The following is a 16,259-nucleotide window of genomic DNA, read 5'->3' as shown; positions in this document are numbered from 1 at the left end:
ATAGATATATTATATATGATTTCCATACTAAGACAATGTAATAGAAAACTTTTCCCATTGACACTAGGAAAACATCCAGAGTCTATCCCAGTAGGACCATGTACGACCAACAGAAGAAAACGGTAAGTTCTAAGCGGACATGTGCTGCTATGCAACTGAGAGGCAATATTTAAAATTACAGATTCCTCCTAAATATTTAAAAGTTCAATGCAATTCCAGTAAAAATTCTAGTACTTTTAAAAATAACTTGAAAAACATTCTAAAATTAATTGGGAAAAGAGTATCTACGAGACATAATGAAAATGTTTGGAACATAAGAAGGGATGCCTTCCTTATCGACTGTTGAAATACATCACACGGCTAAAGTGGATGAAACGTCTTGGAACTGGTGCCAGGACAGAAGGAGACTAATGCAAGAAAACAGCCGTCTCAGAAATTGACGAAGGAATTTTTATAAGGTAAAAGAAATATTTCAGATAGGGCTGGGAAATGGACTTTTAAAAAAGCCAGTTGGCTACTGATGGGGGAAAGGTTCACATCCTCTGCCTCCCGCATCACAGCGACCGGCTGAAAACACCCTCAGGCCACAGGAACTGCACAAACAGCTGGGCAAGAACCGGGCTGGAGCCAGGACAGGCCACTCGGGGGGAGCCCGAGGCCATCAGTGCGGGGCCTGCCCGGCAGGGGGGTGCTGGCCACTGTCCCGGCCACTGTCCGCGGCGCCGACCTTTCCTGCCAAGGAAGCCCGGGAGGCTCGAGCTCCTTGTGCAGACCAAGCCTCCAGCCTCCGGGTGTCCCCAGACCGTGTGGGGACAAGCGTGCGGACCGTCAGGTGAAGCCGGGACCCCTGTCCCCCACCTGCGTGCAGACCTCGATGCTCCCAGAGGAGGACGCAGGCGGCCCTGTTTCCACCCACGACATCTTCCCTCCCACTCACGTCTTCATCTCCCCTGAACGGGGAGCAGCTCCTCTCTCTCCTGCACCAGGGTCCACTGTGCGGGTAGCGCCATGGCCGGGACACCCCGGAAGGGAGACCCAGACCCAGAGGCTACGGAGCCTGGATCCGCAGGTGGCTTCCTGGGGGCGACTCTGGAGGGTGGGACTGCCCAGCTGGGACGTGGCTGGGACAGTCCAGGGGGCCAGAAGACCACCCCCAGCCGAGGCCTCTGGGATAACCAGCCTCGGGGAGCTGGGGCAGGGGCCGGGCAGGGACTGGGCGAGTCTGGGAGTCCCGCCTGTGACCCCAGAGGAGAGAGGACACTGCCCCGTGATTTCTGGGTTGAGTCACTCGTTCCTAGAAATGTTCCTGGCGGGAGGAGGCCACTGTCTGCTCAAAACCCCGCCCCCACCCCCATGAGCGTCAAGGAGAAGAGAATCAGGTGGTCACGGCGAGTTTATTGGGGGCCGAGGGTGCTGACAGGTTCAAGTCGAGGCCACGTGACCCGCAGCAGGGACACTAGGAGGGAGGACGGGGCCAGATGGCAGGTGGGGGCAGTCTCTGGATGGCAGGAGGGGGAGGTCAGGGCAGCACAGGGGGGATGTGGGGGCCCCTCCCCAGGTGGGGGCAGCTGCCTAACCTGGGCCAGGACTGGATCGAGGGGGCTGTGAGAGGCACAGGGTGGACCTGAGCCTGCTGGCCCTGGGGACGTGCCCCTCAGCAGCTGGACCTCTGGCCCAAGGAGATGCAACTGCAGGCCGGGCGGGGGCAGGCGGGGCGGCAGAGGAGGGACACGCAGGAGGCCGGGCGGGGGCAGGCAGGGCGGCAGAGGAGGGATACACAGGAGGCCGGGCGGCAGCAGCTGGGCTGGCAGGACGAGGCGGGGGCACAGCAGGCAGGTCTGCACATGGGGCGGCAGAGGAGGGACACGCAGGAGGAAGGTCTGCAGCAGGACGGCTGGCAGGGGGAGGAGGTGCAGCAAGCAGGCTGGCAGCTAGACTGCTGGCAGCTTGAAGAGGAGGCCCCAGAGCAGACAGGCTCACAGCAGATGGGCTTGCAGCACACAGGCTTGCAACACACAGGCTTGTAGCACACGGACACACAGCAGGCCTGCTGGCAGGGGGAGGGGGTGCAGCAAGCCGGCTGGCAGCTAGACTGCTGGCAGCATGAAGAGGAGGCCTCAGAGCATACAGGCACACAGCACACGGGCTTGCAGCACACAGGCACACAGCAGGCCTGGCAGGGGGAGGGGGTGCAGCAAGCCGGCTGGCAGCTAGACTGCTGGCAGCATGAAGAGGAGGCCTCAGAGCACACGGGCACACAGCACACGGGCTTGCAGCACACGGGCACACAGCAGGCCTGCTGGCAGGGGCAGGGGGTGCAGCAAGCCGGCTGGCAGCTAGACTGCTGGCAGCACGAGGGCGTGCAGGTGCTGGTGGAGACTGACTGGCAGGGGCTGGACACACAGCTCACTGGGCTGCAGACCAGGGTCAGGCAGGGGGCCTGGGCGCAGCAGCTGGGGGCGCAGCAGGGGGGCTCGCAGCAGCTCTCTGGGCAGTCGTCCCCCTGCCAGGAGTCGGGGCAGGAATCGCAGGAACCGGGCAGGCAGACCCGGCTGCCGTAGCTCAGGTCGCTGGAGCAGACGGACACGGCGGACGCGGCCATGCTGGGGTTGAGCCGGGCAGGTGTGAGTGGGTGAGTGGGTGAGGAGTGTGTGGGGTGCTCGGCGCTGTCGGCCTTTATACCCCTCCCGCCCTGTTGTCCCAGCCCCCAGCCGCCCCTTCCTCGTTGGTGAGCGCCGGGGCCAGGCCGTCATTAGGATGTTTGTTTGCCTGTGAGGTTGTCCAGCTCGTAAACATCCTGGTGCAGCCCGTCCCATTGGTCCCCTGGGGGCAGGAGTGGGCTGGGGGTGCTCCCAGCCGGGTTGTGGGGCAGCGAGGGACACAGGGTCGGGGGGGTGGGACGTGCCTTGGGCCGTCCCTGGCGAGCTGGGGCCCTGTCCTGTCACTGGCCCGGCAGCCCCAGGACACTGGCTCTCCCTGCTGCAGCCGGCCCGTAGGAAGAGCTTCCCGTGGTGCAGACACCCCCTCCAGTGAGGCCCCTTCCCGGGATACAGGACTGTCACCACCCGGTGACACACAACCCGGATTGGGGGGTGTTCGGTGACCTGCCCAGGGCCATGCGGCTCTGAGGGGCGCCGGGCCTGGACCCAGAGCCCTTGGCCCGAGCTCTGGAGGGTTTCTCCCCCGACGGGCTCTGCGCCTCCTGCGCTGTGCCTGCCGCGGGCCTTGTCCTTGGCTGGGAGGCGGCGGGACTGTGCATGAGGACGAGGACCGAGGGCTCGGCCCCTCCCCGCTCGGCACGATGGCAGCCCCCTCAGCCATGTCCCCGGGTTCTGAACCCACGGAGCATCCGTGCTGGGCCGAGGGCCACCACTGGCCCTTGTCCCCAGGGGCCCCTCCTCGTGTGCCCTGTCCCTGTCCTGAGCCTGCGCCTGCCCCCGACCAGCCCTTCCCAGGGCCCCGCTGCAGCCCCCAGCTCCACTCAGGCCTCTCAAATCGTCGCAATCTCTGATCGCCCGCGCGGTCGCCACGTGGTGGAGACGAAGTTCAGGAGCTCCTGGCCCTGTGAGCTGCCCCGGTCACCAGGGACACCCTCCCCCATCACCAACTGTAACGCTGATTGCGGTTTCGCATTTTCACATAAAATCACAGTACACACGTGCATATTTCACTATAAAACAAGGCCTGCGTTACAGGATGTGAAGTGCAATGTTCTGTGTTGTCCTGAAGCCGGCAACGCTGGAAACTAGCTCTCGTTCCAGTGCTGTGTCTGGTCAGACCTTCCCCCTCGGGGTGCCCTAATACGACACACGCTGACCACCTAGGGCCCGCTGCCCCCGCCACCGTGCTGCCCAGGGGCTGGGAAGGGCCTGTGGAGGTGGCTGTCTGTTCCGCCCCCTGCAGCGAGTGGCGTCCAGGGAGAGCCCGCCCCCTCCACCCACGGGCCGCCCGCTCCCCACGGCGGGTCCCCCGGAGCTGGTCAGAGAGGCTGCAGCAGTGGGAGCCCACAGTGCTGGCCCTGCCACGCTCCTCCTGTCCCACCACGGCAGCGCTCAGAGCCCAGGGAGGGAGAAGAAGGGCCAGGAGACAGGTCCCGCCCCGGCCGTGGCGTCCCTGAGCCCACTAGGCCTGCATGTGGCGGAGCTGGGCATGGGACAGGGCTCAGATCCCGGAGGAGAGTTTCGAGCCGTCTGCGTGGGGCTGTGGTTTCGCTCTACTCTCTGAGACCGGAGCTTTCCGCTGTGCGTCAGTGACAGACGCTCAGTCCCGCCACCGACGTGTCCGCAGCGAGTCCCGGCTGCTGCTGCTCGTTGTCTGGTGTTCTCTGCTCTGCAAAGCCAGGGACAGCGTGTGCCCGGCCTGCCCGTCAGTCTCCAGAGACCTAACGGTGCCCGGCGCGGGGAAGATCGTTAATAAATATTGGCTGAAAAACATGAACATTTTCAGAGGAATCACTGAATAACAATTTCAAGTTCTGAAAATGGTTCCAATGCACCACCTTTCTCTTACACTGTGTAAAGTGCTCTGTCGTGTTCTGTTCCGCGTGTGGGGAGTTGACTTGCGTCAGACCCGCCGTCCAGCTGGGAAAATAGGAAACCTGGTTTCAGGAGGTACCGAGACCGCCGAGACCTGAGTGACGGGATCCCCATCGGAGGGAAAGTGCACAGACGTTAGTCTGCTAGTTACTGGGGGTTTGCTCAAGGCAGTTGCCCATTCACGGCTCACAGCCGAGAGGCCGAGAGGCTGAGCAGAGGTTTCAGTCATCTCGTGGAATTGGAAGACACAAACCCACAGTGCAGCCCTGACCAGGCAGAGGATTCTGGGAAGGAGCCGGGCTTTCTGTTGGAAACACTGAGTGTGAGTGAAGGGCTGCTCCCTAGGACGGAGGGCAAACTGGAGCCAAAGCTGGGCCCCACCTGGCATCAGCTCCAGTGGAACTCGGACAGTCTGCCCAGGACCTACTGCCTGCCAGGATCAGAAGTGGGTCTCTGGAGCCAGGTCCCGTCAACAGAGACTGGAGTAATCTTACAATTTTCATGTGCAAAGCCAGACATTCAGTCAAAACTACTGGGCACACTGGAAGACAAGACCAATGGACAAAGGACCGAGAGAAAAAGCAAACACTAGAAACAGCCCTGCAGGAGATCTAGACAACAGAACTGGCAAACATGGATTTAAAGTAACTGTGATTAATTTGTTCAAGAAAATAGAGGACACGGCGGGGAATTTCAGTGGCAAACTGGATTTATGAACCAGAATGTAAGAGAAGGTCTAGACGGGCAGAGCACAGGAACTGAAGTTAACTTAGTAGATTAGCTTAACAGGGTATTAGACAAGACCAAAGAGCAGACTAGTGAAGCAACAGAGATGGGGCGATATTGAGACTGCGCACAGTGAGGGGGAGAAAGGGTTAAAGTAAATTTAGTGGAGCAGTAAACATAAGGGACGTGGTGAAAAAGCTGGTTTTAATCCTCTAATCTCCTGGTTAGGAGAGAATGAGGTACGGGTAGTAAAATATTTGAAGATATAATGGACAAGAAATTTAAATTGATGAAAGACTCATAGATGCGGAGGCATTTAAGAATCTTTATCACAGTAAATAAAAAGAAAACCACATCTGGGCACACTGGGGCTGAAATCCAAAGACAGGGAGGAATGTGAAGAGAGCCGGCCAGAGGGACAGGACAGATGCCCTTGGAAGAGGCAACAGTGACGTTCACAGATGACTTCTCAGTGGAGATGACGGGAGTCAGAAGACAGTGGGATCACACCTTTACCGTCTGCACGAGAATAAGCACCACGCTAGAATTCCATACCTGCAAGGATGATAATAAGGACGTAATAATGCCATTCTCAGGCAACCAGACACTGAGAGAACGTGTCCCCAGCAGGGTCTGCACTACAGAAAATACCAAAAGGAGCTTTAAGGCAGAAAGAAAACAGCCACAGCTGCAAGCCGGGAAGTCGGCAAGGAGATGGGGTGAAACAGAGGACGGGCAACGCAGTAGACAACCGCTGACTGTGTGAGATGCCTCGCAGGTTTCATGCATTTATAGAAATAAAACACAAGGCAACAAGATCGGAACACTCGGGGGGCTCCGCGGGGTTACGTGGTCCAGGCACCCTGCGCCGTCTGTGTAATGGTGCAAGGTCCAAATCACAGTAGACTTTAGACGGCCAGAGACCCAGGGCGTGATCTCCACGAGGAGAATAAAAGAAAATACGACTAAGCGGGAGGGAGGCGCGTGCAGTGGTCCAATAGTGTCCTCCGCCATCCCCGACAGTCCAGAACCTCCCGCCGTGGCCTCACTGGGAATCGGCGTCTTCGCAGAGGTATGTGGTTAAGATGAGGCCACACTTCACGGTGGGCCCTGCGCCCAGCGACTAGAGTCTTTGTAAGAGAAAGGAGAAGGCAATTTGGACACAGCGGGAAGGCGCCGCGTGGCACCGGCGGTGGGCACTGGAGTGAGGCAGCTACGAGCCACCAGATGCCAAGGTCTGTGGAAGCTTCCAGAAGGCAGAAAAGGCTCCTTAGCGCCGAGACAGTGTGGCCCTGCTGACACCTGAACTTCAGACTTCTGTCCTCCAGGACTGCGAGAGAGCAAATGTCTGTTGTTTTGAGTCACCCTTTCTGGGGTAATTTGCTATGGCAGCTGCAGGAACTAATGCAATGAGGGAAAATGAAGGAAAATCTCAAAACACACAATCAGCAAACGCCAAACCAAGGAGATCAAAGGAGCAGGTTCCTTGGCATAAACAAAACCCAAGTGCGATGTGGGTTTAAGCTCAGCTGTGTCAGCCCAGGCCCCCGTTCCTGCCGGTCCTTCCCGTCAGACTGTCGTTACGCTGGTGGCCTGGGGGTGCAGAGGGCTTCACGGGGTTCACTCTGCATTTCCCTGATGACTCAGGGTGTTGCACACGTTTCGCATATTTATCTGCCCTTCGTGTCTCCTCTTTGGCAAAGGGTCTGTTGGAATCATTCGTTAGGTGGCAAAATGGTACCCTCTGTGTGGTTCTCATGGAAGTCATTTTTGAAAGGGCGATGAGAGGGGGCCAAAAACCATCCGTGGCCGCCAGGGGCCGGGCTGGGGTGCAGACCGACTGCAGAGGGGCGGTCGGGGGTTCGGGGTATGACGAGGGGAGTCTAAGTATGGCTCGTGGTAGCAGAGACACATGGCGGTGGCGGGGGTATTTGTGAAGACGCAGCATCAACACGAAAAAAAAGTCCAAATATCCCATATCTATTAAATAAATAGAATCTGAAATTAAAATCCTTCCTACAAAGAAAACTACAGATCCAGATAATTTCACCAGCGAATGTTGCCAAACGTTTGGGAGAGAAACCACCCCAGTCTAGAATTTCTCAGCCTTTCTCAGGCTGGCCTCACTGTCGGGACGTCAGGGAGTGGGGCCTGGAGGGTTAGCTCCGGTGAGAGCAACTGAGGCACACTGTGTGCTGCCATGAGGCCACAGGCGCGTGGCTGGGGACACGGAGGCCTGGCTGGGGCAGGGCCAGGGCTGTGGGCGTTGGCAGGTGGGATCGGGTGCAGACTGCCTGGCAGGGCCTGGGCCCACGGGACAGCAAATGTGGATCAAAGCCAGTCCTCCAAGAAGACACAGCAATTGTAAATGCATACACCCCAACGTCACACCCCCAAAGAACACGAAGCAAAATGACAGACTCGGAGAAACGGTCAGATAGTTCCAGTTCTGGAATATCAGCTGGAGACTTCAATAAGCCACTCTCTCTAATTAAAATAAAATAAAATAAAATAATAGAACGCAGTTGAAGTCCCATAAGGAAATAGGGGCTTGAAGAACACCATAACCCGACCAGGCCTGACAGACGTTTGCAAAAACACGCAACCCAACAACAGCAGAGCACGCTGCTCTCCTGTGCACAAGGAGCCTTCTCCAGACTACAATGGAGATGTCAGGCCACTAACCTAGTCTCAATCATTAACACACTGGCTGCCACACTAGAAAAAACATTTTTTTCCTTGGGGCCATGGTGTTTTATTATGAAAATAGAATAAAAATGTGGTGTTCAACTGTGTTCTCCAACAGGGAGTTCCTTAAACACCTGGAATCAAAAATGTTTCCCAGGCTCTGCAGCCGGACCCCAAGGGATGTCACAGCTCCGCCTGTACGTCCGCCTGCCCCGCCACTTCTCGCTGGCCCAGAGCTCGAGGCGCAGCCGAGGTGAGTGCCCAGAGCTCCTCAGGTCCTGCGAGCTGTGCCCACCGTGGGCGTCGTGGGGCCCTCCAGGCTCCCAGGAAAATGTGGATGTTCCCGAAGCCCGTACTCCCCAGAGCATCTCACTCCCAGCTCTGCCCCCAGGCTTTCTGGGGTGTCCATCGTTTGCCCAACCGACAGCCTTCGCCCTGGGTGGTGGTGACTGTTCGGTACCTGTAAATGTCTGACAAACATCCTCCAGGCAGCGGCTTCTCTGTCCCGAGAGCTCTGGGTTTGCAGAGACAAACCTCGTGTTGGTCCTCAGGGTCAAACAGACGGCCACGCTGGCTTGGGAAAAGGTCCCTCTGCTCCTGCCGCCTCAGGACTCTGCTCTCCTTTCCAGAGTTCAGATGAAGTCCATTCTACTGGGTCTGTCTTTGGCCAGTGCTTTGGTGTTTCTGCGGAAGGCCTGGGCTTTCCATTCTCACCACCGTTCTCTGGGACCTCACTGTCAGGCGGCACAATGGGAACAGTGCCTGTGGGGGTGCTGGTCAGCATCTCAGAATTTAAAATCAGCCGACACTCGGCCGGGGAAGTCCCACTTGTAGGAATTCAGGCAACACGGAAACTTCTTACGCTACTACTATTCATTCTGCGAAATTTGGATTCAGTCAACAGGCTGCACTCAAAGATCCAGAAGGCCACATGTGTCCTCAAGGCCGCAGGTCCCCGCGCTGGATGGCTAGGACACTCGCAGTGGGGTTGTTTGTAATAATAAAAACGGGAAGGACTTTAACGCCCACCCACCTGGAGTCACAGGAATGAAGCGCGGGGTGCGTGCACTTTGGGACGCCGTGCACCTCGGCGAATGGGATCATGGTCACACGTTATCCTTTATCACATTGGCAGAAATTAATGTGTCCCCCACACTGTCATTATATAGTTATTAAGAATAAAGACTCAGGGCCTCCCGCGGGCGACGTGGTGACCGTCACTCCTCACCAGTGTCCCTTCGCTCTGCAGCTGTGATTCTCAGACTCGCTCAGTCCTGTGTGAAACCACATCTGGCTACATCTGGACACGTGTGCTCCCGTGTTCCTCCTCCCCTCTGGCCTGCACACGTTCTCACGCTGTCCCGGGCGTCCTCCGCTGTCACCACTGCCACCTTCCCTTCCCCGCCTGCCCCCACCACCCCGCCCAGCAGGCAGGAGCTCTGGAGGCCGCATCTCGGTTCTCTCTCTGCGTCCCAGCGGCGCCCATGCTGGAGCAGAGGCGTCCCCAAGCGTCCCTGAGTGCAGGAGCCCAGGATGCCCAAACCATTCCGAGCGGAACTCCTGGGCGCTGGGCCAGCTGATGCCGCGTCTCCCCGGGTCCCCCACCTCCCAGCACAGCTGCGGGCCCTGCCGCCCCGGGACAGCCCACCCGTTCCTGGAAGGAGCTGCTTCTACCCACAGTGGGGGGCTCTGGCCTGCGCCCAGGTAGTGCCCAAGGGACTTGGCCAGTGAGCACAGCTGGACCCCGCAGGACCTGGGGGGTGGCCGGATGGCAGAGCAATGCCGTGAGGCAGACAGGGGCTTCCAGGTGACTCTAGTGACAGCTTCAGGGACCTTAGAAAATAACCTGTGTAACAGTGGTGGCGACGAAGCCGGTGACGTCAGATGACATCTACTAAGCAGTGTCCACGCCAGGCGGTGGTCTGAGCACTCGGCATCTACCAACTCACTCATTTTCACATAACTCTGTGACCAAGTCTTGGGGATAAGGACGCCTTGGCACAGAAAGGTCAGACAACCTGCCCAAAGTCGCACAGCCAGAAGCGGCAGGGCCAGGCCGGGATGCCAGCCCGAGCGGGGGACCCGCGCCCTCAGCCAGCGGGCTGGGAACTCACGCCAGGGGCAGAAGAGCAAACCGAACATGGCGGAGCATCAGCTCACGGTGGGAACACGAGACACGGCGGTGGAGGTGAAAGTCACCAACACGGTGAGACAAAGGTGACGAACAGGCGCGTATTTAGCTGAGACCAACGCGGTGACTGAGTTGCTGGGGAGAGAGGGCGCAATTGGGACCAAAATAGTCACAAAGAAGGGCTGGAGGACGAGCGTCCTGGCCGAGCGGACACAGACGAGTGTGTCTGGACCAGAGGAACGTAACGAGTTGTAAGAAGATCTGAGCCTCAGAGCTCACCCGAGGCGCGTCCCGGCAAGTTCTAACGTCAGAAGACCGGTGAACCGTCCTCCCGCCATGCGAGCGGAAACGACAAGCTGTCTGGAAAGGGACCGACGGTGACCGACCGTCCCTCGCCCACTCGCCAGCGGGAGGCGGCGGGACAGCCACGCGGCTCCTGGGGAAACTCCGGTGGACTGAGGTTGATCTTTTTCTTTTTTCAGAGTATCACATCTTCCTCAAAGAAGGACAACAGCAACACACTTTCACGTGAGCAAGAGCTCGGACAGTGCTCCGCCCAGGTAAGCCTCCGAACATACTTACGGAAATACAACAAATGACTAAGTGGCTGTTCTGGATGGAACCTTTGTGTGCCCCCAAAATTCACGTGCTGAGACCCTGATCCCAGCGCGACGGTGCTAACGTTGGGGCCTCGGGGAGGCGAAGTCGGGAAGGTGGAGCCCCATGAACGGGTCAGCGCCCTTCACGGAGGGAACTCTGCAGAGGTGACCTCCACGGGCCGCAGCAGGGAGGCGGCCGGCTGCAGGCCGGGAGGAGAGCCCCCCACTGCCCCTGCTGCCCGGCTGCTCCCGGGCCCCAGCCTCCAGGACTGGGAGAGACAGAGGTTTGCTGCGCGAACTCCCCGGTCCACAGCTTTTGTTTCAGGAGCCCCCACGGACGAAGACAGAAAGGAAGCAAACACCAGAGCTCAAGAGCACAGGGGCCGGGGCCATCACGGCTGGCTCGGGTTCGAGGGCAGAAAACCCCGACCTACGTCTGAACAACGAGTGTGCTCGGCCATAGACACAAATGCAAATTTCACGTCTGTGATAACGATGTATCCTCATTTAATAACAAGGATAAGATTCTAACGCTTCATTGTGTGCCGAGGGCACTAACCACACGTGGCTACTGAGCACCCGAAACGCAGCTGGGACCCCGCCTTGAAATGGTAACGGTTTGGATATATTGGGTTAAAGTAAATATATCATTAGATTAATTTCACCTGTCCCTCTTCACATTCTTCAATGTGGCTATTCTAATATTGACAAGGGCACGCGTGGCTATATCGCTACCGGCCAGCGCTGCTCTAGATTGCACGGAGAGACTAGCGAGTGGGCGAGTGGGGGGGCGGGTAGGTGCTGGGGAAGCAAAATCACTTCTTCCTAAATAGCAATTTCTCAAATTATAGTGTTTCATTCTTCACCTCAATAATTACAAAACAAAAATAAAAGTAAACTTAAAACCTATTCATTAGTACAATTAAAAACAGAATATATACCTTCCAAAACAGTAGAACAAGCAGAAAGGAAAAAAAACAAATCCTGCTAGATATTTTAAAAACAAAACACAACAGAAACAAGAAGAAAACCTCTAAAGCAGAGAGCTTAATCAGAGCGGCAGAATGGGTAAAGGTGGTTATAAAGCAAATTCTTCTCATTAGATGAAACAATTTCTCAAGACGGTTCATAAATAAAAACCAAAAAGCAGGTAGCTGATGTCACAATTAAACACACACACAGTGACGGGGAGCGGGAGAGGTGCCCCCGGGTCAGGGGCTGCGGGGGGCACACGCACAACTGCCTCCCCGGCTTCCCACAGGGGCGACCGATACAAACTAGGGGGCCCCACACCCCACGCGCCGGCCTGGCCCACGGCTCCCTGGATGTGGGGAGACTGTGTCCCTTACAGTGTCTCGTCCAGCGGGGAGAGGCGGTCACCTGGCAGGGCCAGGCTGGCCAGGGCAGCGGAGATCTGCCGTGGTGGGCACCAGGGAGCACCGGAGCGAGGCCCCCCCTCCCCACCACGGGGTGACCCCCCAACCCCCCACCAGCAGGGGCACACGGTGGAGCCAGCTCTGCGCACACGTGGCCCTGCCAGGCTCAAGGGCGGGACAGCTCGCTCGGGGCTACAAGACCAGACACGGGGCACCGCGGGCCGGCAGCTGGGCTGGGAGCTCGGAAGGAAACCGGGCGCTGCGGTGCCTGTGTCCTCCCCGTGGGAGCGGCAGGACTCGGAGAAGGAACGAAATGTCACCCGGACAAAGGAAGACACGACGGTTCCAAAGAAAAGGCCTCGAGCATTCAGGAACCACTGCCAACAGCTGGGGAAGGTTCAGAAAGTTCCTGACTCGTCGTGATGAGAATCGAGGGGTGAGGGGGGCTGCGCTCCCGGTTCTTCCCTGCCGAGGGCGACTGGAATCCCGGAGGGATCCCCCTGACGGCCACAGGAAGCTGAAGGGACTAAATCGGGGAGACGGGAGCTCGGCCCTCTGTGCCGTGGCCGGCCCTGGCCACTGTGGGAAGCCAGGAGAGTAAAATTCACGACAGGGCTGCCAAGGACACCAACTGCGTTGAAACGCCGCTATGAAAATGTGACACGGCGACGTGGCCTGTGCTTCCCGAGCAGTGCACGCGTCGCAGGACCCGCGGGCCTGGCGCTGCCACAGTCGCGAGGTCGCGGTGACCACAGGCGGGTTCGGAGCACTGTGGCGGCCACAGCGCGGCACCCGCGGATCTGACCTGTTGCGGACAAGGCTGCGGGGTTTGCCGACCGCCTTCGTCACCGACTGAAACGCGGATTTCAGTTAGAGGTTAGTGAAAACAAAGAAGTCGTTTTTCGGCTTCTCGCGCAAGTTCACGAGCCGCAGGGGGAGAGCCGGCTCGCGCAGCGTCCGCCGGCCCAGGAGCCGCTGTGTTCCCGAGGGCGTGTGGGGGTCTAGCCGACTGCAACTGAGGACTGGACAGTTTTGCAGACTCAAGGGGACAGAAATCACAGCCAAGAGTCCCCTCTGGTGAGGGCTGAGGGAGACGCTCCCCACGTTACGCTGGGGCTGCAGAGGAGGGGGCATCGGAGGGACACTCGGGCTTCTGCCACCTGGGGTCTGTGCGTGGCCTCGGGACCCCGCACGCCTGGAGGAAAACGTCCTTCCCCGGCGAGCCGCCTCCTTCTGCAGCCCCAACGTGCACCTTTCGCGTGGCCCACAAAACACAGGCCATGAATTTAGCCGGCAGGGTTCCTGCAGGCCCAGCGCTGCTCGCTGCAGGGAAAAGCAGACACGCTTTCGCCTGAGGCCCCAGAAACGCCCACAAATACTTGTCAAGGACAAGGACAAGGATAAGGACTATTACTCAGCCAAAAATAGCTAAGTACACAAGGGAATGAGACATCGTGAGTCAGAACGGGCAGAAACTACAGAAAACCGAAATAGAACCAACAGAGACTTCGGATGTTGAAATTACCATGCCCAGAATGTAAAACATGCATAGATACTCAATGGATAAAAGATTAGCTTTAAGATATCTCCCAGGAATGAGAAATATTTACTTTATTGACTAAGAGCTGGTGGGCAGATGGGAGCGGAGGTCAGACGGGGTGGGGAAGGGAGCGGCAGGAGTCCGGGCTGAGGCTGGCCTGTGGGTGCCGAGAGGTCACAGGGGGGCACCCGGGCAGCTCACTCCAGGCCCCAGGGGGAGGGACAGGAAGCACAGAGCACCACGACCAAGGCTGGGACATCCCAGAGGCTCCCAGGGGCTCCCAGAGACCCCAGGTGGGCAGTGTCCCCACTGAGGCTGGCAGGTGACCACCACAGCAGGCACCCTGGCACAGGAGAGGTCACAGCCGGCCCTGCCCCATGGTGCTGTCACCCTGGACCAGCTCAAGGCCAGCGTCCTAAAGTGCCCACCCACACGTCAGCTCGAAGCTCTTCTCCCATGCTCGGACACATATGCAAATAAGGCTTCTGAGAAGGCACATTAGTGACTTTATTTGTTGAAAGACTAGTCACTCACACAGGGCAGGACAAAGCCACCACCAGCCAACCAGGACGGAGAGGAGAACAAATGCACGGCCAGGTGGGACCTCGGAGCCCGCCAGGGAGCCAGCCCAGCTGCGGGGGCTCAGCACAGCTGGCTGTAGTGGGGTCTCCATGGCAGAGGATACCCAGAATGGGCTCAGGGCTCCAAGGATTGCAGGTGGGCGTCAGACTTGGCCCTGGAACAGCGCTGGAGAAATGAGACGTGCCCATCAGCAGCTGGACCTCTGGCCCAAAGAGAAGCTGCAGCAGGCTGGGCGGGGGCAGGCAGGGCGGCAGAGGAGGGACACGCTGGAGGCTGGGCGGCAGCAGCTGGGGTGGCAGGAGGAGGCGGGGGCACAGCAGGCAGGTCTGCACACGGGGCGGCAGAGGAGGGACACGCAGGAGGAAGGTCTGCAGCAGGACGGCTGGCAGGGGGAGGAGGTGCAGCAAGCTGGCTGGCAGCTAGACTGCTGGCAGCTTGAAGAGGAGGCCCCAGAGCAGACAGGCTCACAGCAGATGGGCTTGCAGCACACAGGCTTGCAACACACAGGCTTGTAGCACACGGACACACAGCAGGACTGCTGGCAAGGGGAGGGGGTGCAGCAAGCTGGCTGGCAGCTAGACTGCTGGCAGCATGAAGAGGAAGCTCCAGAGCACACAGGCTCACAGCACATGGGCTTGCAGCACACGGGCACACAGCACACGGGCTTGCAGCATACGGGCACACAGCAGGCCTGCTGGCAGGGGGAGGGGGTGCAGCAAGCCGGCTGGCAGCTAGATTGCTGGCAGCACGAGGGCGTGCAGGTGCTGGTGCAGACTGACTGGCAGGGGCTGGACACACAGCTCACTGGGCTGCAGACCAGGGTCAGGCAGGGGGCCGGGGCGCAGCAGCTGGGGGCGCAGCAGGGGGGCTCGCAGCAGCTCTCTGGGCAGTCGTCCCCCTGCCAGGAGTCGGGGCAGGAATCGCAGGAACCGGGCAGGCAGACCCGGCTGCCGTAGCTCAGGTCGCTGGAGCAGACGGACACGGCGGACACGGCCATGCTGGGGTTGCGCTGGGAGGTGTGAGTGGGTGAGGGGTGAGTGTGTGGGTGAGGAGTGAGGTGCTCTGGGCAGTCGGGCTTTTATACACCCCCGGCTGTTTGTGTCGTCCCAGCAGCAGGCAGCGAAGCCTCCCCTTTCCTTATTCCTGCTTGGAGTCACGTGTTGTGTCAGCAGCGCTGGGTCCGTGTCTCTGCATGCTGCTGGCTTGTGAGGCTCCTGAGTGGAGCTGGGGCTGTCCTGACCTGCGTCTGTCCCCAGAGGTCAGCCAGTAGAAATGTTTTGATTGCATCAAAATACACCCCAGGTGCAGGGACGGCGGCCATCAGGACACGTTCTGAATCGGACAGCCCTGCGCTCCGCCCAGCAGGGGTTTTCCTCGGTGCACAGACGTCTGCCCCTGGGAGGGACAGCAAAGGGAGGAGCCCGATTCTGGGCTTCGAGGAAAGGGAGAGGTGTGTCCACCGTGGGCAGACCCGACGATGCTCCGCTGGCCTGGCGTGTGGCAGAGCCCGTTCTGTTGGGTCGATGCTGCCTGTCTTCGGTGGGAACGGGGGCATGTTCCTGCCGCGGGTGGACCTGGCACAGGAGTGAGGGACGAGCATCTTCCTGCAGAGACTGGTCCCATAGAAGGGTAGGGAGGCAGACGCCGGCCCAGCACAGCAGGGGCGACCGTGAGGGGCAAATTCCTGTGTTTCATTTCACGAGACTGTTACAGAACCTTCCCCCAGGGGTGTGCCCGGGGCTCCCACATTCTCCTCTCCTCGCGGCCCAGACAGCCTCCCTGCAACGGGGGCCTCGGAGCTCCTACAGTCCCTGCGAGCAAACACAATGAGGTCTTCTCCCTCTAGAGTGTCCCCTTCTACGGGCAAAGAAAGTCACTGGAATGTGGTAACTCTGCTGTTATCTCCTGGACATTGTCACAGCAAACATGCAAGTGACAAGGGCTGGACGTCACACAGACACCTGCACTGCTGTGTACAGCAGCCTGTCCCCCAGTGCCTGGTACCACAACTGTGCCTTGGTGAGCATGCAAAGTTCTGATCATGGACCCCTTGTCTCCTTAATCTATAGTCACCATGCTCTG

General features: G+C 58.8%; 3 protein-coding genes across 3 annotated transcripts in view; all 3 read right to left on the bottom strand.

The window, feature by feature from the left end:
* TSPEAR (thrombospondin-type laminin G domain and EAR repeats) overlaps positions 1 to 16,259 on the bottom strand; it is a 68,915-nt gene that overhangs the window by 46,519 nt on the left and 6,137 nt on the right. The gene's annotated exons all lie outside the window — the stretch shown is intronic.
* On the bottom strand, positions 1,655 to 2,602 carry LOC105824157 (keratin-associated protein 10-1-like). The gene has a single exon (XM_012661529.1). The coding sequence runs from the start codon at positions 2,600 to 2,602 to the stop codon at positions 1,655 to 1,657; it is 948 nt and encodes a 315-aa protein (XP_012516983.1).
* Positions 14,365 to 15,174, bottom strand: LOC105824158 (keratin-associated protein 10-12-like). The gene has a single exon (XM_012661530.1). It carries the CDS (start codon positions 15,172 to 15,174, stop codon positions 14,365 to 14,367), a length of 810 nt encoding a protein of 269 aa, XP_012516984.1.

This window comes from Propithecus coquereli, unplaced genomic scaffold (assembly GCF_000956105.1).
Source record: "Propithecus coquereli isolate 6110/MARCELLA unplaced genomic scaffold, Pcoq_1.0 Scaffold717, whole genome shotgun sequence".
Classification (NCBI taxonomy): domain Eukaryota; kingdom Metazoa; phylum Chordata; class Mammalia; order Primates; family Indriidae; genus Propithecus; species Propithecus coquereli.
This window is presented reverse-complemented; position numbering and strand designations above follow the sequence as displayed.

Excerpts from the sequence above, each read along its gene's own strand:
- LOC105824157 (XM_012661529.1), bottom strand. The coding sequence starts at position 2,602 with ATGGCCGCGTCCGCCGTGTCCGTCTGCTCCAGCGACCTGAGCTACGGC.
- LOC105824158 (XM_012661530.1), bottom strand. The coding sequence starts at position 15,174 with ATGGCCGTGTCCGCCGTGTCCGTCTGCTCCAGCGACCTGAGCTACGGC.